Raw genomic sequence first — 22,358 nt, 5'->3', positions numbered from 1 at the left:
CATTATGAATTTATTAACAATTCAAGCCTTTTACTAAAGTTGTAGTCCTATTATTTATTTAATTATTGATCGTTATTTATCAAAAAAAGAAAAATTTTTAAGTCTTTTCAACATAAACTTTGTGTCATGTAACAATAAATCATAAGGATTTCATTACTTGCACTTTTAGTAGTTGTAGGATCATTAACATTCACTTATTGTCATATTTGTATGGATTTTAAAAAAAATAAATGAAGCAGTCAGTCATTCTGTTAATTTAATTTCAACGAGTTTACTCACTTTAAATTTCCGATGCTCACAACTTTAGTAAAACGCTTAAATTGTTAATAAATTCATAATGAACAAAAAAGACTTGAAGCATATTCGTCATAACTGCTATAGTTTAAAAGTTATTATAATTATAAAAGCGTAGAAGCGAATGAAAAAGACAAGTATCAAGGTATCACAATATTAAGTTTCATAAAAATAGAATAAACTAAAAAAAACACATAGTAACTTTTATTATAGAACAAACTATTGAAAAAAAATTAAAAAAATAATTTGTTTATAACAATTTTTTTTAAATAAACAATTAAAAAAAGAATAAAAAAAAAGTTTTTCCAAAACCTTAAAGAACAATAGAATTTGTGATTTGAAAGAAAACGGTTCCTCAATTTTAATATTTAGTTGCAAAAAACGATTGTTAATTAACAAACACATTTTTTAGCAACAAAGAATTTTTTTAAGAAACCATTTTTTTTCTAAAAATCATGATTTTTTTCAATTAACATTAAAAAAATTCGAATTGCTTATAAACAATGTATTTTTTTTAAATAAATTTATTAACAATAGCTGTAAAAAATAAAAAATATATATTATTAATTAGTTTTTAGCCATGAGACATTGAAACAATAAAAAATAAAAAAAATTTGTAATGTATTTTTTATAAAATTATAATTTTCAATTTTTAATAAAAAAATAGAAAATAACAATTTTTTTATTTTGATCCGTGTACGACTGGACTAACTTTAAGAAAAATTATAAATTAAATACAGGTTAAATATTGATCTATATTCAATAGTAACGATATTCGATGAGGAGGTGTTATTTTATTCATTTTCGCCAAAATTAACTCTCTATTCTAAGCAAAACTCATTTTAATCTTTTTGGTACATTAGCTTAGTACACTTGACTGTATCAGAAAATACTTTTTTCCTAGGCTTTCGAAAATTTAGCTTTCAACCCCGGGAGTTAGAAATTTCATACCAATAATTATCTCTCACTCCAACATCTAGCTAACAATCATGATTATCACGGATATTCAGAATGGAGTGATCGGTCGGTAGCCAAGCGGTTCGGCGTGGGTGCTTTGTTCACTCACTCGAATTGACTGCCGTGTTGGTCGGTGGTTCAAGCCCTAGTCTGAACGATCGATCTTCACTTGCTACCGTCCAACCCGTGTTAGGAATCGCACGTTAAAAGGTAAGACCTCGTTAATCCTTACCTCGCATAAGTTTCGACTTCTGAGGGTTGTCGTTCGTAGGAGGCGACAGCTGGTTAACGGAAAAACAGACAGATTTTTTTTTAATTGTTTGACATTCAAAGCCTGCAAAGAAATTTCAAAATGTTCTGTTGTAAAAGAATAATCATAACTTTACTGAGAGGAATGTTTACTACTCGTGAGATTTAGCATTCGCAAAATAATCGGACAACCTTTGATAATCATGTGTTAAATGAAGGACTCCAGATGTTTTTCTTGCTGTTAATGAATCGAAACAAATGACATTTGGCATAACTGTGGAATCGAATGCGAAACAGGATCTCAGCTAGTTGGTCATGGGAGACATGAGACATTATGGCGTTAGTCCTAAATTCAGTTCAATGGAATTTCAACCTGATATCTATGGGAAGTGTTAAGATCACTCATGTTAGACTCGTATTTCGTTGACATACTTTGTATATGAAAACATACGGTTACGCACTATCCTCTTTTATTAGATTGTACGGTTGGGCTGAAAATTTCGTAAACTTATATAGAAAAAACATTATTTTTAATTAAATTTGATTTTATTATTCAGCATAGTTGCTGTCGATGGCGATACAACGATTATAACGGTTATTTGACGAGTATTTCTTCATCGGCGCTAAATTTATTTCCAGCCAGCATTTTCTTGACGTCTGAGAATAGAAAAAAGTCTCTGCTGGGGCCAGATCTGGAGAATACGGTGGATGCGGAAGCAATTAGAACCTAATTCGAGGGGCAGAATATTGAATAGACGTAGTTCAGTATACACCGGAGCTTTTTTGCATGAAGTGACAAATTTTCTTCGGTAAGATACTTCTTTTGTTTCTGGTGTCATACATATGAATATCGCAATACCTTCTGAAGCTGTTTAGCTTCTTGAAAATGACAGTCAAAAATTTTACTATATAAATAGAGGGTACCGTGAGAATTTTATTACTTTACGTCTAATAATACGTTTTTGCAACACAAACACTTTTTGTAGTTCAGACGCTTGACCCCACACAACGATACTATATGAAATAGCGGAGTACCCCAGTGCATAGAAAACTTCAAGCAGACATTCTCGTTCCAGCATGTTTTGGAGTGTGGTGACCACATAAAAACATTTGTCAGCTTGCCACAAACTACATCGTCATGCGAGTTCCATGATAGGTTGCAGTCGAATTGTGTTCCTAAGAACTTCACCATTATGGAAGGCTCAATTGATACTCCTTCAAATGAGAGCGGTAAATGCAGAGGTGTTCTATGTTTGCTATAAAACTCTACATATTCGGTCTCAATATAATTAATCATAAGTTTATTTTTAAAGCACCAGTCCTTGAACTCTCTTAGGATTGTGTAGACCATTTCGGATGAAGTATCTTACACAGTAATGCAAGTATCATCTGCATACATAAGCACCCTTCCTTGAGATACGTGAATGAGGAGGTCGTTAATGAAAATTATTAGAGGACCGAGTACGCTTCCCTGGGGTGTACCAATATATGTTTCAAATTCCTCCGAGATGACGTGATCAATCTTAACAATGAACTTTCTTCGTTCGAGGAAGGACACGATCTACTCATTGATTGGACCGCCGCGGACACCAAGGTTATTCAATTCATCAGATATGAAAGAAATATCGACCGAGTCGAGTCTAGTAAGATTAAAGAATATTGCGATCACAAATTCGCCAGAGTCCATTTTGTTGTTGACATATTGCACAAATTCTATCGTGCTTGTTTCAGTTGAAAATTTTTTGCCAAAAAAATTATCCTATCAAATTTGTCTATTTCTAGTCATGTGTGTCGAAATAACCAATGAAACCAGCATTACACTGATAACTACCCATGGATAGTTTTCACGGGTAGTTATCACTTATGTCATGACATTGCCAAGCAACCAACACAATAAAGTTGTTTGACATTTCAGTAATTCAATTTATTTCGAAAATGTCACTTCCTCGCTTTGGTGTTCAAAATGATGCGGCAATTGACAAAATCATTGAAGAAAATACACCAAAAAATACTGTCAATAGTAAAAAATACACTTGGAAAATATTTATGGAGTTATATCATTATATGAATTGTTCTTTTAATAACTGTGTGTTCAATAAATAATTTTGTTCGAATTGCAAAAAATTTTCTCACCGAATATCCCTCGAACATTGATAAATAACTCATAATTTTATCACAACTTCCTCAAGCACGTTATTTTAGGTAACATCCCTCCGCCTTCGGCGTCGGGATGTTACCAAATAACGTGCTTTCGAAAACTGTGATAAAATTATTTCGTTAGTTACCAATGTCCTTGGGATATTATAGCTGAGAATTTCACTCTTTGTCAGTTTATTCAGCCCCCCAAAAATAACTTTGTTTGCTTGTTCAGCCATGTTGACTGACTCAACGACGACCTTACCGGTCGACTGTTGAGTCTTTGCACGCTTTGGAGTTAGTCCACGTGCAGTCCAGTCAGATGACGATTGTTTTGTTTCTGGTGTGAAATGGAGCCGGGTTTTTTATGGTGGAACAACTTCAAACACTGCTCATAATCATCAATTCGTTGTTGTTTTTGGTCGATTGCGAGCTCGCGCGGCACCCAATTTGAACAGAGCTTTCGCATACCCAGATATTCCTGCACAATATGTCCAACACGTTCTTTTGACATCTTCAGAGCCTCGGCTATCACTTTGAGCTCATCCAACATTTTTCTGTGGACTTTTTAATGTTTTCGTCGGTAACAGTTTCTGGGGGGCGTTCACTGAGTGCATCGTCCTCGGTGCTCATTTCACCTCGTTCCAACGAAGCAAACCACTTCTCAACAGTTGATTTTCCTGGTGCAAGGTCCGGTGATCTAGGCGGCCACTCAATGTAAGGACTATTTCAAGCCAAGCCTTGGCTACAACAGTTTTTTTTTGCCAACAAACTAACAAAAGTTGCTTCACTCAAAGTTTCTATCTCTCAAACTAATAATCCGACAGATGTGAAATTTGTACACGTGTCTTTTGAAGGTTGGGGTTCAATAAAAATCAGTATCGCTATCTGTGTGTTAGCCTACAACCATTGGTAAAGAAACCAGAAAAATGCCAGTAAGTATACTGTCCCTCTTTCATATGTGAAATTGTTGTAGTTCAATAAAACGCAACGGAAAATAAGTTGGTACATCTGTATCTGAAGTTGACAGCTGACTTATGACACAGTTCTATGAGTTCATGTATGTAAGCACATGTAAGATGCAACAAATTTACTTTTCATCTTTTATATGTTGATAATACAAAAATTGAAATTATCAAAACTACCCTTGGTGTTTGGCACCGTGATCCAGAGCTATGAATATCTCGATAGAAACAAATGAAAATCACTGTATATACAGTGTGACCAACTTGGAAGCGGTACATCTCTCTAAAATTTGCATCTTTTCTTCGATTTCAAAGAACATTATTTTGAATTGTAGGCTCAAAAAACTGTATTTTCGGACGAAATATAATTTTCTTTCTACGAAAAAAAAAGCATGCTGCAAATATTTTTATGGGATAAAATACAAGAAATCGTATTAGCGATTTTTTTAGGAAAAATTTAAAATCACTATTGAACTGGACATCCTTTCTGATGGTAGTATACCAAATTTCATTAAAAAATGTTCAATATTAATAATTCTGTGGTCGAATCAAAGGAATTTTCATTATTAATTATTTCAAGTATCTGATGGACTGAAAAGTAAAATAAACATCTAGTAATTGTTGATAACTATATGGCAAATTAAATAAACGAATGAGCATATTCATTTTGACTAAATATTCACTGGACAAATTGAACAGTTGAAAAACAATATTCAACAAATCATTGTAGACAGAAACAGGAGTGATCGTTCATCAAATTTTTATTGTTTTAACCAATCCGCCATTCATTGCAATGCACTAATCATACATTCTTCTAATATTCAATATAACTTTTCTCAGTTGTTCTTTTGTAATTTCTGCACCAGCTGCAGATATTCTGATGCGTAGTTCTTCTACTGACTGCGCTCTGGACTTGTGAACCTGTTGCTTCACAGTACCACCAAGAAAAAATCTAGGGGTGTCAGGTCCGGTGATCTTGGCGGCCACTCAATGTAAGGATTATTCCGACCTATCCATCGATTTCCATAATTATTATTGAGCCATTCTCTTACAATAATTGCATTATCTGATTGAAACTTCTAATTCAGGCGATCCTGCACTGGTAAGTTGTGTATTGCGTCTCAAAACTCATTTCTCAAAAAGTCTGAAAATATAATTCCATTCAGATTACTTTCGAAGGAGAACGGACCGATAATCTCATCATGTATTCCACACCACCAATTTCATCGTAATTTCAAACAGGTTGGAGCCTGATGGCTCCCTTACCCTTACGGCTGGCATTTGTCAGAAGGACAAATGGGTCGTAATTGATCATGGAATGGCGGCATGAATGTCCTCAGACATCAGTACCGCCCTTCACGATGAAATCCCTGCTTGGTTGGAGTCTTATAGATGAAGAGGTTGTTCATCTGTTAACGGGGGACATGAGGGCCTAATTCGACAGAGTGTCTGGGCCTTCTATATCGGGAGGGGTCGTCTACAGCATAATCTATGGCTTCCCTAACTAACGGTTTCCACACCACATATTTATTTTATGGTAATATTACCTTTTTGCGTTTATAACCCAATTATGATTATCCGCAGACCAGTGTCTTGAATTTTGGGACAAGACTACTTCATTTGTAGTGAACGTAACAATATCACTAAACAAAATTGTTTTGAAGAAATTTATACATTCATTCAAACATTCTCTTTGAACTCACAAACAGAATTCTGACCTTCTTTCTTCATCTCTCGGTTCCCAAAGTGTAAAATTTTCAGCTTGAGTGGTTTAATTATATTTTATACCAGGCATTTGCTAATATTTTCCCTAGATATATTCAAGTTTAAACTAGCCGTTCGCAAGCTTGAATGAGGATTATTACGAAAAATATTGCAATATTCGCACACCATTTCTATTCTCTCGTTGTGGATTGTTTTTGTTTTTGAGATTTTGCACGGAAGTTTATCAGAATGAACGTTTTGAAATCCTCTGGCAACTTTTCTTGCCAATAGAGCATTCTCCCCGACAAGGCGCACAAGTTCAATTTTATCTCGCACACTCAGTTTTTTCGTGATAAATTAACAATTCCTACCGCTTTACAAAATATTTTTCTTACTAATCAGGCATAACCTGACGTTACTGTCTCAATACAGTTTTTGACACCAACAATAATAATTAACAATTGTCTTTTTTTTCTAGTGGCAAATGAAAATAGCGCAATTTTGCATATCCGCACGGTGTTTCACGGCCAACTCGCCGAGATTTTAAAACCATTCAATAGGTGTGCAGTTAACATTCTATCATGATACAATACAGAGCCCATTGCAATTGTAAAGGATGACAAGGTGCATCTGCTGATGAGACTGCATCCGGATGAATTTTTTTCAGAGCCTAGGGAAACAATGTTCAATCATAATCATAGGTACAACAAACCTTCTTTATTTCTTGATATCTTCGACGAAATAAAAGGTTAGGAATCACACGTTGAAAGGCAAGACCTCGTTATTCTTCGCTCGCACAAGTTTCGCCTCCTGAGAGTTGTCGTTTGTAAGGGTGCGATAGCTGGTTAACGGAAAAAAACATATTTTAAACATATTTTTATTTAAACATGTAGAAGTAACAGAACGTTATTGTGTAAAGGACACAAGAACACAAAATTATCGTTATTTGAGATAGAAATTAATTGAAAAGTTTTTCCCAAAGAGAAACAATCGTTTTCTTTCCAGAGTTTCGAATTCAATTAAATTCTTTTTCGGGGCTCTATAATAATAAGTTACAAACTGCTACAACCGTTGTCGTTTTAATGTTTGAGGGGTTATAAATACATTTTTATTAATAATACTCATCAAAAAGGAGTTTCTCCGTGTCAAAAATATAGATTTTGTTGAATTTTTCGAACCAAAAGTACTTTATTCCTAAAATAATTTAACGTTTTTCGACCTATCTTATACACTGTACGAATTATATATATATATTCCAAGATAATATACACTATTCCTTAACTTTTGAAGTCATTCAGTTGTGCAACGAACACACAAATTTTCATTTGTTGCAAATTTAATGAGCCACACTGTATTAAATTAATTAAAAGAACAATTTATTCAGGCCAGTCTCCACTTACTTACACAGTAGGTTAATGGACTCACACCTATCAGAAAACAACTATTTCCCTGACTAATACCACGAAAAGCGTTGGATTATATCAGTGTCAGTGCAGTATATTCTTCACAAAATTAATTCCCGTATATATATTTGATGATTCAACTTGCCGCAATCGATTTTCAATTATTGGGACACACTTGCAGACCGATTTCGGGCTATTTGGCAAGAAAGTGTCTATCATCAACATGAAGGCGATAATTTTCTATAAATAAAAATCGAATTCTTCCCCTTTCCTTTCATTTGTTTTCTCACGGAACTAATCTTTGAACTTTTTTTGAAATAACTTCACTATTTCATTTGTTTTCCCACGGAACAGGTCTTCAAACTTTAAATTGATCTGTCACTGTTTCTGCAATTTGACAACCCAACTGAAGACTGTCGAAAACTTTCCGAAGTACACTTCAAGTACTTTTTGAAACAATTTCACTATTAAATTTGTTTTCTCGGCGTTTTTTTTCTCGAAATTGATCTTCGAATTGTTCACTGAATTAATCTGCCTGTCTCTCCAATTTGACACCCCAATCGAAGGCTGCCGAAAACTCTTCAAACTATTCTTGTTCATTGAAGAATGATAGTTATCACAGTAACAAAACATTGTTATACCCCTACACCCAGCCAGTGGCGTACTCAACATCCATTGGCATAACAATGAAATAAATATGCATGAGATTCACAAAATATCTAAATTTCAAACGAGTTCATTGGGAAGGCCTGAAACCCTTATATTAGTTGTTTGAGCTCTCCGACTATCCCATAGATATCTCCGCAAGAAATATCGTGATAACCATTTCACAATTTTGGTCCAAAATAAAACTATTCCAAGAACCGAAAACGCTACAAATCGATATTCGGATAATTTGGACGATCTCGTTCAACTACCTACTAATGCTTCGAAGGATTTTCAAGATCAAGTTGACCCCTTGGAATTTCATTAATTCCTTGATATAAATGCATCAAGTAAAGATTTTTCAATTTCATTCGTGCTTCTATTCAATACATAATTAATGATAATTGGCATAATTCGTTCCACATAATTACATTCAGTCATACATTCATGAAGTTAAATTATGTTAAGTATTCAAAAAAAGATAAAATGTGTACTAATACAAGTAAGACAAATGAATTTGTTTCAATTATGATTAATTTACGAGCTTGAGAAAATCGTTTATACATGTGAATTTGATATAGTTTTCTTGGAAATGGCAGAAGATCTATATTTACTTTAAATTTACAAAAATCTTAGGTATATTGCTAATCGTAAATGCGCAATACGTTTTATTTTTGACCTATTTTTGGATATTTTCACCTTTCTTGATCTGAAAAATAGTTATTTTTTGTATTAAGGGCGACTGTTTTTTTAACAGCACATGAATGTTAATTTTTTGGAATGTGCTATGTAAAACTTGAACTTTATACACGAAATACAAACAACATTTTTGTAGAACTGTGGATGTGAATTCACATCGTCTGACATATATTAAAAATGAATACTTCCAATACCATTTTGTCGAGGTTTTTCGCCTCGATATGTTATCGCATTCAAACGACTGTTGTCTTGAAAATGTAATTCAATGTTTTCGGTGAAATCATACTCAGAAATTTTTCCTGACTGAAAAAATAAGTCAAAAATAACTAATAACTTTTTTCCATAGATTTTATCCTTATTGTTAACAATACTTCCAACACAATTTCACAGCATGTGGTCTCTGTGTCGTTACTATAGAAACGGTTTGTTGACACGCTGCGTGTTTGACTGTAGATTTGTTCCAACCAAGTCAGAATTTCAAATAGAACCCAGCATCTGTATCTGTAGAGTAGCAAGGGTGAGTGTAAGCCCACAGCACTTATGCCACATGTGACCCATTGCACATCCTCCCAAGGAGTTGTCCTCCTAGGTCATTGTCCATCCTGTCCTTTCCAGGAGGTGGACAGGTCTCTGGGAGACATCACCTTTATATCGGCAGGTGTAGGCCAAGACTCGCCGAACACACACTCTCTTATTGACGATAACTCCGGGCACTCGCATATGACATGCCCGACAGTCTCATCTTCCTGTTCACACATCCTGCATAGATGTGTGCCCACTAGCCCCATATTATGGAGGTGCTTCCTTAGTTGACAGTGGCCAGTCAAAAATCCTACTGTTCAGCGTAGATTTTTCCTGGTCATCGCCAGATATTTCTTTGGCGCCAGCTTCCCAGAGTCGCCCAGGGTGATCCTGGCAAGATTGCATCTTTTGATTCTATCCCATCTATTTAGGGATTGAACCTGGAGGTAACATTTGGTTAGTTCCGCAATTGTCGAAATCATCAGGCCGTAGGTGCCACTGCGTCCTAAAATTTCTAGTCCAACCGCATCCTTGGCTAATGAGTCGGCAATGCGCTTACCTTTACTCCTGTCGTGCCCTCTAACTCACCTAAGGATAATGTTATTATTTACCGATGCTTCGGCTAAATCTTGGTGGCACTCTAGTACTAGCCCTGAGGTAACACGTTGTCTGTTCAAGGCTAACAGGGCTTGTCTGCTGTCAGTGCAGATTGTTATGTTTTTGTCAGCAATTCCTTTCCTGGTTATTTCTTTTGTGTCGATTGAGATACCAGCCAGTTCTGTTTGTTCCACGCATTTTTTTTCATTTCCCACTTAATCCTTAGGCTTAGTGATCTGGAGTACACTCCACATCCTGAGCCTTCTTTGCTTTGAACCGTCTGTATATATGCGTATTGCATTTGTAGCATCTGACTCTGTGTCCTGTTTGTATTTGTATTTTGTAGGGTTTATTAAACACAAACCTGGGTTCAATTGCATCACTGATAGCCTGCAACAGAGGTTGCGCAGTAAGCGCTTCTTGCCATAGGCTCAGCCTCAATTAACCCATGCCTACTTCGAGGTTTACACCAGCCGTGTGCAATCATAACATGGCCATTAACGCAACCTCCTTAACGTACAGGTCCAGAGGGGTCAGACCCGTAATTAATTCCATTGCCGCGGTTGGTGTTGTTCTCATGACTCCTGTGATGTCGCTGTATTTGATATACTTTTTGGATGGCCGTTGCTTGTAGAACTTTTGGTCCCCATGCAATGACTGCGTACGTTAAAATAGGTGTTATTATTGCAGTGTAGATTCAGATGACCACACGGGGTGAAAGACCCCATGCGCATCCCATTGTCCTTCGACATTGCTCATAAGCCACATATGCTCTTTTTTGCTCTACTCTGTAGGTGAGATTTCCATGTAAGCTTCCTGTCGAGGATAGTACTCAGGTATGCTTTTTAAGATTTCGGGAGGTTTTAAGCCCGATAACCTTCTTTCCTGGTAAAAAGGACCATCTCAGTCTTCCTGGGATTGATCGACAGTGAGTGTTCCTTACACCATGTTTCTATTAATTTGAGCCCATCCTGCGCTCTATCGCACATTGTGCTCACAAATTTGCCAGTCTGCAAGACAACTATGTTATCCGCATATGCAATTGTGTAGAATCCATTATCGTTGAGGTGATTAATCAGGGTATCCAGAACTATGTTTCAGAGAAGGGGTGATAAGACTCATCTCTGTGGACATCCCCTCATGACCAGTCTTCCCACTGTGATGTCTACTACATTGATACTTAATTGTTCTACTAAGATCATCTTGAGTATCTATTCTTCTACTACCAGGGATATATTCCTGGAGTGTAGTTGCTGGGTAATTGTTGGAAAGGTTGTTTTATCAAACGCTCCCTCGATATCAATGAATATACCCAGGGTGGATTCTTTGTTGTCCAATGATCTCTCGATTCTGCCAACCACATGGTGAAGGGCCGAATCAGTAGACCTTCCCGGAGTATAGGCTTGTTGATTTGGATGAAGTGGGTTGTGAACTACTACTTCATCTCTTATGTACCCCTCACATAGCCTTTCCATAGTTTTTTAGAGACCTGCATATTTCCCTGATAGAATATAAAATTGTTTTTTGAACGATATAACACAAGTGGTAATTTTCTTTCAAAATGACGTCGTAGTAGCCATTTTATCCAAATTCAATGTGGCAGTGTTATGACGTCTTCTAAAGAAATATTGTCAAACAACTTGATATAGTAAGAAAGATATTTACCCAGATTCAAATATGAATTTGAGTATTGAAATGTTTCACGTACTTTTCATTATTTTTCCAAATGCCGTTTTTTACTCAATTTGATTTTATTTGAGTATGTCAAAGATACCACGCAGTGCGTTTTTAATATGCTAATGAAAAAGTGATTTTTTTTCGAATATAACCATTCCATATACAAAATCTTTTTGTACATTCTACTTTGTAGATTCTACTGATCAACAAAAAAAAATGTATCTGATTTAACGAAAAACATAAAAAGAAAAACGAACCACTTGAGAAAATCAAAATGTATGGAAATATGGAGGAATCAACAAAATAGTATTTGCTGAATCCAATGAATAATTCAATGTGACGTTTTTCCACGTAAGATGTACTGAAAACTAGATATTACCTAAATAATGAAAAATCGGACATATTTTCATAATATGTTACTGAGATTGTTGAAAACCCCCGATCTCTTTTGAGCATGACGATGAACATTTAAGTTGAAGAAAAATTACATTGTTATATCCAAAGGTTATGATATGAAGCAGAGAACGGGGATTTTCACCACTCATCGAGAAAGGAAATAAATTATTGAAATATACGCTGCTTGTTCAAAAAATGAGGTGAATTATAATTTTTCCCAAAAAATATTCATTGACTAATCAATTTCTATCCTCCAAAGTATTCCCCTCAGATATAATACACTTGTCTAAAGAAATGAACTTTAAACGTTCAAGCCAGTCTCGAATATACCTACACAGTAGGTTGAATAGACTAACGCCTATCAGAAAACAACTACTCTACTGGCTAATACCACGAAGGGCGTTGGATTATATCCGACGGGTGTCAGTGCAGGAATCTTCACAGAAAATTTCCTGCATATGCAATTGGCCATACAACTGAAAGAGTCGACCTTGAATTTTGGAACGGGCACACTTGCAGACCGGTTTCAGGCTCATTAGCAACTCATCAGTGCAAGATAGTTGCCATTATCGACCTAGAGTCAATGATATTCCATAATTGAAAATCGGAATTCTTTCATATTATTTCATTCCTCTTCCTAAGTTGGAGCGAACAACAAAATATCACTCCATCTAGTGGACGAGGTACTAACCAACTGTATATCCGTAATTTGCCCGATTCCTCTGAATAAAGAAGAAAAACTTTCTTATTAGTCAGTGGGCTATGCTTGACGACTGGCAGTAAACAAATCTAAAGAAATGAACTTTAAACGTTTAAGCCAGTCTCGAATATATCTACACAGTAGGTTGAATGGACTGACGCCTATCAGAAAACAACTACTCCTCTGGCTAATACCAAGAAGGGCGTTGGATTATATCCGACAGGCGTCAGTGCAGGAATCTTCACAGAAAATATCCTGCATATGCAATTGGTCATATGTATGGCATATTGCATATACAGGAGATTTTCTGTGAAGATTCCTGCACTGACGCCTGTCGGATATAATCCAACGCCCTTCGTGGTATTAGCCAGGGGAGTAGTTGTTTTCTGATATTCTAGACTGGCTTGAACGTTAAAAGTTAATTTCTTTAGATTTTTTTACTGGCAGTCTTCAAGCATAGCCCACTGACTAATAAAAAAAGAATACACCTGTGTCAGTGTTATATCCAATTCTCGAAGCAGTTATGACATGCCCTTTGTGGTATGTCCTTGAGTTCTCTCAGTGAATCGGTTTTTATGTCCTCAGTCGTCGCAAAACGCCGTCCTCATGGGTCTTTTCAATCTTGGGGACAGAAAAAAGTCGCACGGGTTCAAATCTGGCGAATACTTCTGGCGGCGCATAACCTTATTGACCGTACGACCATGTGGCAAGAACTCCAGATGCACGACGCCGTTGTAATCGAAGAAAATAGTGAGCCAAACCTTGACATGCCATCGAACTTGATGTGCTTTTTTTAATCTGGACCCTCTTGGGTCCTTCCATTGGGACGATTGTACTTTGGTTTCGATGTCATAATCATATACCCATGATTCGTCACCAGTTATGATCCCTTTAAGCAAATCTGGATCGCCGTTGACGTCATTCAACAACTCCAGAGCGAATTTTGGAACTCCAGCAATTTTGGAACGAACTTCGCTGCCACACATTCATGCCCAAAGTTTCCGAAAAAATTGAATAGCATGAGCCAACCGATATGCCGACATCCTCAGCAACTTCTCTAATAATCATTCCCCGAAACTCCATAACAATTTTCTTCACTTTCTGACTCAGAGTACAATCATCGTATGCCACTGTTAATATTTCGAGTGTTTTTGAGCAGGTAATTTCATTTTTTACACTGAGTTTGACACGCAAAACTTTCATACCTCTCACCAACAAACTAAACATGCTAAACAGCTGAAACTGTTAACATATGTTCGAAACGAGTGCACCAACATCAGAAATTAAAAAAAAAATCGCCAATCGAATTTAAGTATCCTGCGAAATTTCAACATTCACCTCATTTTTTGAACATTTTACGTATAGTGGGTTTTCTGCGGTGACACTTTATTGTGTCTATATTGGACACGTGTTACAAAAATGCAACACGTGCCCAACTTGTACAATATTGTACACATCTGGAGAAGCTATTCATGATAAATTGTTACACAAATGCGTTATCATGGAGTTTTATCAGATTTCGACCAATTCCATTGCAAATTGTCTCTTTAAGTAGGTATCAAGTTTTCGACTTCTATACATTGTTTTCTAATTGAAACGAGTCACTCAGAATGAGTCAGTTGATATTTGGGCTGTAAAAATGTCGTGAAGCACGTTAACTTTAGTTTTCAAGGGGACACATTTCTATGTCAACCTCTGGTACCGACAAGCCTCGTGAAAAAATTTAAAATGGTAATATTAGTCGAGTAACAGCTTATTTGATAAGTCTCTCATTTCCGTATCTAACCCTGTAACATTTCTGGAAAAAATAAAATACTTTTTCAATTTTGTTTCTAACTTCGAAGTGTGAAGTGAAACTAAACTATGTTGACAATATCACTTTTCATCAATGCCATAATTGAATTGATGAATGTAGCCGTTAATACGGTCGGTTGCTAGACGGTTCGACGTGGGTGTTTTGTTCACTCACTCGAATTGACTGCCTTGTTGGTTGGTGGTTCAAGCTCTAGTCTGAATGATCGATTTTCACTTGCTATCGTCCAACTCGTGTTAGGAATCACACGTTAAAAGGTGAGACCTCGTTAATCCTCAATCGTTATCCTGGCACAAGTTTCTACTTTTGAGGGTTGTCGTTCGTAGGGGTGCGACAGCTGATTAACGGAAAAACAGATTTCAAACAGATTTTTTAAACAGAACGTGGTAGGAGATCAGAAATAAAACTTTCTATGTTTTTACCACTTTTATTTGTAACCAATTTTACTGCAGTTTCGTCCTATACGGACGTTTTCAAACAATTACAATAAATATTACTGGAGTTTTTTCTCAACACCAAATCGTTATTTTTAGAACCTCGACACGTGTTTCGATCACTAAGTGATCATCTTCAAAGAGGAAGATTAAAACTAGAAACTAATGCGAGCTAACCCTATTTATACTATATAGGTATCCCAATCAGGTTAACCATCCAGGCGTACCACCCACACAGGTATACCAACCTAAATTATATATATATATATATATATATATATATATATATATATATATATATATATATATATATATATATATATATATATATATATATATATATATACATATATATAAACATATATTGTAAAATAATAGATGAGGCGAAATTGTAAAATTAATTTAGGTTGATATACCTGTATGGGTGGTACGCCTGGTTTACCTGTATGGGATACCTATATAGCATAAATAGGGTTAGCTCGCATTAGTTTCTAGTTTTAATATTCCTCTTTGAAAATGATCACTTGGTAATCGAAACACGTGTCGGGGTGTTGAAAATAACGATTTGGTGTTGGGAAAAAACTCCAGTAATATCCATTACTACACCAAAGGTTCCAAACAGTGCATCATAATTACAATAAACTAAAGATGAATCTGTTTTCTGTTTAAAATCTGTTTTCCTATAACCAGCTGTCGCATCCCTACGAACGACAACCCTCAGAAGTCGAAACTTGTGCGAGCTAAGGATTAACGAGGTCTTACCTTTTAACGTGTGATTCCTAACACATAATGTTATTCCTTATATAACTACTGTAGGTGATAATAGAGATCCTTAACTTATGTGTGATTGATGACTTGTTCATTTTAAGGTAATTCATAATTACCACTAGTTAATTTTATTCATACGACCGGTTTGGGGTTCAACCCCATTATCAAGTATCAAGTTGTATATCGGCCGTATAAATAAAATTAACTAGTGGTAATTAGACAAAAGTGTTTTTATTCATTTCATTAAAGTCCTCAACTCAATTGAGTGCCTGAAATTTGTTTACCTGTGACAATGTGGATACCCTGATTTAAAAACTGGCGATGAAATTACATCTATCGGTTTCTTAGACCTGATCATTGTATATAGAAAACCGTGCTATATAGACATTACAATCCAAAATGATTCTTTTCATCCCGACAATTTAAAATTAGCAGCCTACAATTCAATATTGCACAGAGCATTCTCGCTATCTTCATCTGCTAACAATCCAGATAGGAAAATTAAAATAATTATGCAGATAGGACATAATAATAGTTTCAACGCAAACCCAATCCAGAAGTTAGTTAGGAAACGAAGCCTTAAATTTACTTACAGATTAATGTACCCCCAGAACACACAACCAGAAATCAAGAAAGTTGTAACTCCAACATATTTTGGTAAGAAAACAGAAACAATTGCGGGTGGAAGTGCCACGTTTTCGAATTTCCTTTTGCATGCCAAAGGTAAAGTGGACAAGATGGAGAGATTTGAAGTTCCCAAAACGGTATTCAAACCATTCCTTGGAATGCAACCACAAGTTCCCGAATCTAAACGATGCGGAAATTTTGCACTATGCAAGCAAAGCTTGGTAACTCAATTATTTGGAATCCTTGGAAATTCATGAGCATAAGCATTGCGGATGTAAATCTGCTAAATGATGAAATCGATCTGGTTCACTCGCCAGTTTTCAAATTAGCGTATCCACATTGTCACAGGTAAAAAATGTCAGGCGCGCCATTAAGTTATGGACCTCTATTATTACCTACAAACAGTGGATATATAAGGGCTAACATTATGATTCATCTTCAGTTTATTGTAATTGTTTGAAAAGGTCCGTATAGGACGAAACTACAGTAACATTAGTTACAAATAAAAGTGATAAAAAAACATAGAAAGTTTCATTTCTCACTTTTCATAATGTCAAAATTCATTATTTGTTTCATAGTCTACCTTTGAGACTAAATCTGTATGATATTAGGAGTGACTTGAGTCACTCCTTCAGTGAGTCAGTCCTTTCATTAGTTTTGTCCTAACCATCTGTGTCTCAAGAATATATTTATACAACTAATTAATCCAATTTATTGTACGAGTTTCATTATAGTGAAATTTATACAATAAATTGTATAAATTAGTTGTAATATGGATTTTCATCAGGTATCGGCCAGTTCTATTCAATCAATATATTTATAGTTCATTTCAAAATGTGTATCATTTACTATCCCTTTGGAAAATGGACCCCTCCGTCTGTGGTTGAAGTGGTTGCGACACATTATGTGGAGAATTGTAATTTAGCTAATGGAAATTGTTTCAGAGAGCCCATCAAGCCACAGTCAATATTGCCCGAATTTATGATGGTCCTTAAATCGATTTATGCCAGTGGCTCGTTATACCTTTGTGTGATCAATGATTCTAAAATTAATGTTTAGTTCGTAACTTCCGGATATTGGAATATCGACTACATAAATTAGATATATAGGCGCTCAGATCTCCATATTGTGCAGGGTTTCCTCAATTACGTCAAATACTTCAGTGATGTTATACAGGATGTCAATAGTCAACCGTTCATAACGTTTAAGAATCTTTTTTGAAGTCGATTATTTTTTCTATATTGGCTACTGTGTGTATTTTTAATTGACGGGAACTGAAAACTGAAAATATGTACGAAATTCATAAAAACTATTCATATCTCCCAACTACCTACACTGTAGGTTCTGGTGGATGCCTGCCGGACTAATATCACGCTGGAATATGAATTATAACCGGCAGATATTGATGCAAGACACCTCACAGAGGCTATATAGATAGATAGATGTTTATGTGACTACGATATTTTACATTTGTAGCAGGTCCTTTTCAAAATGTTCTGTGGGTACCTACTGGTATTTATGCTTATATTACATAGGTACACAGATTTAGTATTAAGTTTGTAAAAACAGTTAACGTTCTCAAGTTTTACCATTCCCAATTTAAAACTCACAAATATAAAATTCATAGTTTAAAATTCACAATTCAAAATTCACATTTAAATTCGCAATTTGAAGTTCACAATTAATATTAACAGATAAAAGTATCACTTAATGAATGGGAGTATGAGTATTCCTGTGTCAACAACATTAGGCGTGGAGTTGTAGTCATCGATTGAATAAAAGCAGTGAGCAAGAAGATAGGATTTTATGCACTTTTTGATTTAAAAGTAGTCCAGTGATTTCACTACCGGTGGTAGTTTATTGTAAAGGTTAACATCGAGCGAATTTTATTTCGTGATGGATAATGTATAATGGTGCGGTCTTAACTGACTAGATGACCTAGTTTCATGATTGTGAACATCTGAATTTGTCTGCTGGTTTTCTTTATTGAGAGCCATTTCAACTAATGTTTGGTAGATGTAAATACATTTTATTGATAAAATCCTATATTTATTGAATAGCGGTAGCCGCTTCCAACCATTATTCTGATTGCCTTTTTCTGTAGCCGGAAAACTCTAATCGCGTGTGATGAGATTCCCCAGAGCAAAGTGCCATAGTTCAGATGCGAGTGAAATAATGAGTGATATAACGTTAACATACTAGTGGCAGTGGCAGTGAAGGCAGTTTTGGAGTTCCGTGGTGGCCGTGGTAGGGGACGGACGTGCTGATAACGTCCGTCCACAAAGAAGGTACGCGGATGCCATGTGCTATCGTGGGGCTCCGTTTTGTGTTGTGTCGTATTGAAATTGAAATGTGGAGTGTCTAAAAAAGTGATTAATAAGTACCCCCCTTTATTCACGCCGGTATCCAGGCCGGGGTGGTTCGGATAACCACGTAAAGGGGGCTATATATGTGAAAAATTATCAAAAGGTCTCCCAAGTAGGAGGCGACTTCAAAAAATCAAATTGTTTTTGTTATAAAAAAAAACTTGTATTTTTTATTATAAAAAGTTAAAAAAAATGGGTGGCAGCATTGCTTTGTGCAAGACCGCTGCGCCCCCCGACGAAGCTCCTGTTAACCAACAGGAGGAGCATTGGTCATATGCGCCTGACGATAGGAAGCAACGACCATCTAAAATAGAGAGAGAGAGAGAGAAGGCAGTTTTTTATACAACTGGGCAACATGTGCATTCCATTTGAGTTTCTCATCAAGAATTACTCCCAATAGATTCACGGAATATAAAGATTATTGAATTGAAATTTACTAAAAATCGTTACTTGTTCTAAAATTATGGATTACCGGTAAAAGCCATGTGGTTGAAGAACAAAGAGTGACAACGAACAATTGACAATGACAGCTGTCATGTGATACAGTTTGAAAAAGTGTGTGTTTGTATATGATAAAACCTTAGACAAGGATAAAACTATGAAACAAAGGAGAACTGTTATGATGCAAATGTGATCAGAGACATCTGCTGGTATAGAAGTAACTCAAAGAGAAAACCCAAAATCAAATATGTCCAATTTAATATTAATTAATTGACAACATCCTTATTATTCTTGAGGAAAATGAAAGTAAAACCCTGCCATAGGGAGGTTGGAAATTTGTTTAAAAAAGAAAATATTTAATATGTTATGAATTATATTAATGAAAAACCATCAGAATTATTACTGGTTTGGAAATCATATACATTTTTATCAATGTCTAGTAGGAAGGCATAGATTTTACTAAGGAGATCCATGTCTGATCTTCTATTAAGGCAATTATTTGATTGTAATATCAATGACCATTCCAAAAACAATCTTTTAGATGTATTTGTTTCAATTGATAAAATTTTAGTTGAATTAAGGTCCATTTTATGGCATTCATTGGAGACATGATTAATAAGAGCACATCTCTCAGGATGTAATCTACTATCACTTTTATGTGAACTGATTCTATCTTTGAGTAGTCTTGACGTATGACCATTATATTTCCTACCACAATTTAAACATGGAATGGATGGTATCAATAGATATAATGTTCAATAAAACAAAAATTATCAAATTTAGTAGCCGCGGGCGGTTCAATGTGGGTGCTTTGTTCGCTCAGTCAATCGGCCGATGCCGGTCGATGGTTGAAGCGCCAACCCGTGTTAAGAATCACACATTAATAGGTAAGACCTCTTTAGTTTTTAGCTCGCACAAGTTTCGACTTCTGATGGCTGTCGCACCCCCTAGTACGGGGTGCGACAGCTGGTTAACGGAAAAAACGTATTTTAGCTTTCCATTATCTTTCATCAACTGAAGTTGGTATAAAAATTCATTTTACAAGTAAAGAAGTAAAAGTACCTAATCTGTGTCAATAGATATAGGTCCGAAGGAATGAAAATTACTAATTTTAGTTAAGCTGAATAGAATAAAAAAGTAGAGTCTATTTAATGATTGCATGACATTTTTCATTTACCAGGGTTGGTTGAAGAGTAGTTGGTATATGTATGGACGTGTAGCAAGTAAGTTATGTGCCAAAACACCATTCCAAACTTTAGCATTACGACATAAAAACCCGTCTCATGAACGTAATAAAAGTTCCAATACACAGAATAACTCCATGAAGGGTAGTTTTTTCATTAGCCTGATTGTTACGAAGTAATATCAGTATCCATAAATTTAAATTAAAACTCCACTCAAATAAACCCCTAATAAACATTAGAACTCGTTAGATTTACTAGACTCAAAACAGTATAGCTATTCACAACATAGCAACGTACTTTTATTTAAGCGCTATCAAAAGTCAACTTGTAATGACATCTGTCAACGTTGAGAATGTTGTTTTGGTAAATTAGTAATGAAAGTGAATGAATTTTAACACTAGTGAAAGGTGAATATGATGACTCACTCTTCTTTCAAAGACGCCATGCATTTCATCGATGAAAAACTGAAACCATTTTTATCAGAGATAAATGGTAGCTGAAAGACCAAGCTTTGTTGGCATTTTGTAGCTTTCTACAGCTTTCACTGCAATCAGGCAGCTAGATGACACCAGAGACCCAAAAGCCCGTTGCATCCATAATAATATACCGGATCTTACTGTTATGATTTGCTTTTGATTTCAGACACAAACTGAAGAAAGAGTCCTTTCGGATAAACAACAACTTTTATATGAATATTGAATTACACAAAGAAAAAACTTTAAAAAACAACTACCTACTTTTTTATGAACATTAAATTATATAAAAAAACACTTTTTCCTATTCAGTTTCAACTCCAAACATCTGTTATGGAATTAAATCAGATAAAATTCTCAGATTTGTTACACAATATAGTATATGAATGAGTCAAAATTCCATTTATATGGAACACTATCATTCTCAATGGCGGACATCGATGTTTCGGAATAAGACACTTGTCTTATTGCTTCTTCAGCACCAATCTACATAACATTAGAAGATGAAGCTCTCGATTCATTAATAAAATTACGACTTTATCTCACGAATTAGTTGAATTTACTCATGTCATCGATGACAATACGTAATACATTCATTCGCTTATTTGATTCAATCCTAGGCATTGGAATCTCGTTTAAATTGAAGGGGGTTATACTTTTAGAAGAGATTGACTTTTTGGGTTTTGGCTTTCTACTTCTCCATCTTTATACAAAGAAATGTGGAAATCTTCCAAAGGAAAGAATAAAGCATTCAATTTAAAAAAATCAATCTCTCCTAAAAAAATACCCCCTTCAATACTCAAGTCTCAATAACATTCTACATTAAACCAAAATTATTTTTCTTGGTCATTTGAGTATCTTCTACGTTTTCAGAGATTGAAGAGTGTTTAAAATGAGTTTTTGCGTTAATCTGTTCAGGTTCCGATACGACAGACGACCCTTTGTCGAGTCAGGAATTAACGAGGTCTAACTTTTCGATGTATGATTCGTAACACAGCGAATTGAAACATATTTTCAAAGTGTGTTCAAGAAAACTTCTCTTAGACGAATGTCATACATTGAATGTGGGCGTTCCTGAAACGTGTTCTTGGACAAATGAAACCGGACCAAACATCAAAATTTCTGCCAGAAATGGTGTGATATCGTTTTTGAAAAACTGAACCAAACATCAAAATTTCTGCTATCATTTTTGAAAAACACTACTCTTTAGATTGATTGTTTTTTGTGATTTAAATTTCATACAAGCTATGAGATAAAAATAGTATTTTAGGTACTTACCGTTTCCATAGTCATATTGGCGAACTCTAC

At 35.3% G+C, this 22,358-nt stretch overlaps 1 protein-coding gene across 1 annotated transcript in view; it reads right to left on the bottom strand.

Annotated features, from left to right (window-relative positions):
• Window positions 1-22,358, bottom strand: part of AANAT1 (dopamine N acetyltransferase) — a 196,498-nt gene extending 174,140 nt beyond the window's left edge. The window contains exon 1 of the mRNA XM_074181679.1: window positions 22,329-22,358. Within this exon, the coding sequence (XP_074037780.1) occupies window positions 22,329-22,343 (15 nt within the window). The 5' untranslated portion in view covers window positions 22,344-22,358. The remainder of the gene's footprint in view (window positions 1-22,328) is intronic.

The sequence above is a fragment of the Leptinotarsa decemlineata genome, unplaced genomic scaffold, assembly GCF_025532065.1.
Source record: "Leptinotarsa decemlineata unplaced genomic scaffold, Ldec_3_MD MMD2_tig00026314_RagTag_RagTag, whole genome shotgun sequence".
Classification (NCBI taxonomy): Eukaryota; Metazoa; Arthropoda; class Insecta; order Coleoptera; family Chrysomelidae; genus Leptinotarsa; species Leptinotarsa decemlineata.
Note: the sequence above shows the minus strand (reverse complement) of the source record. Positions and strands in the feature narration are given on the sequence as shown.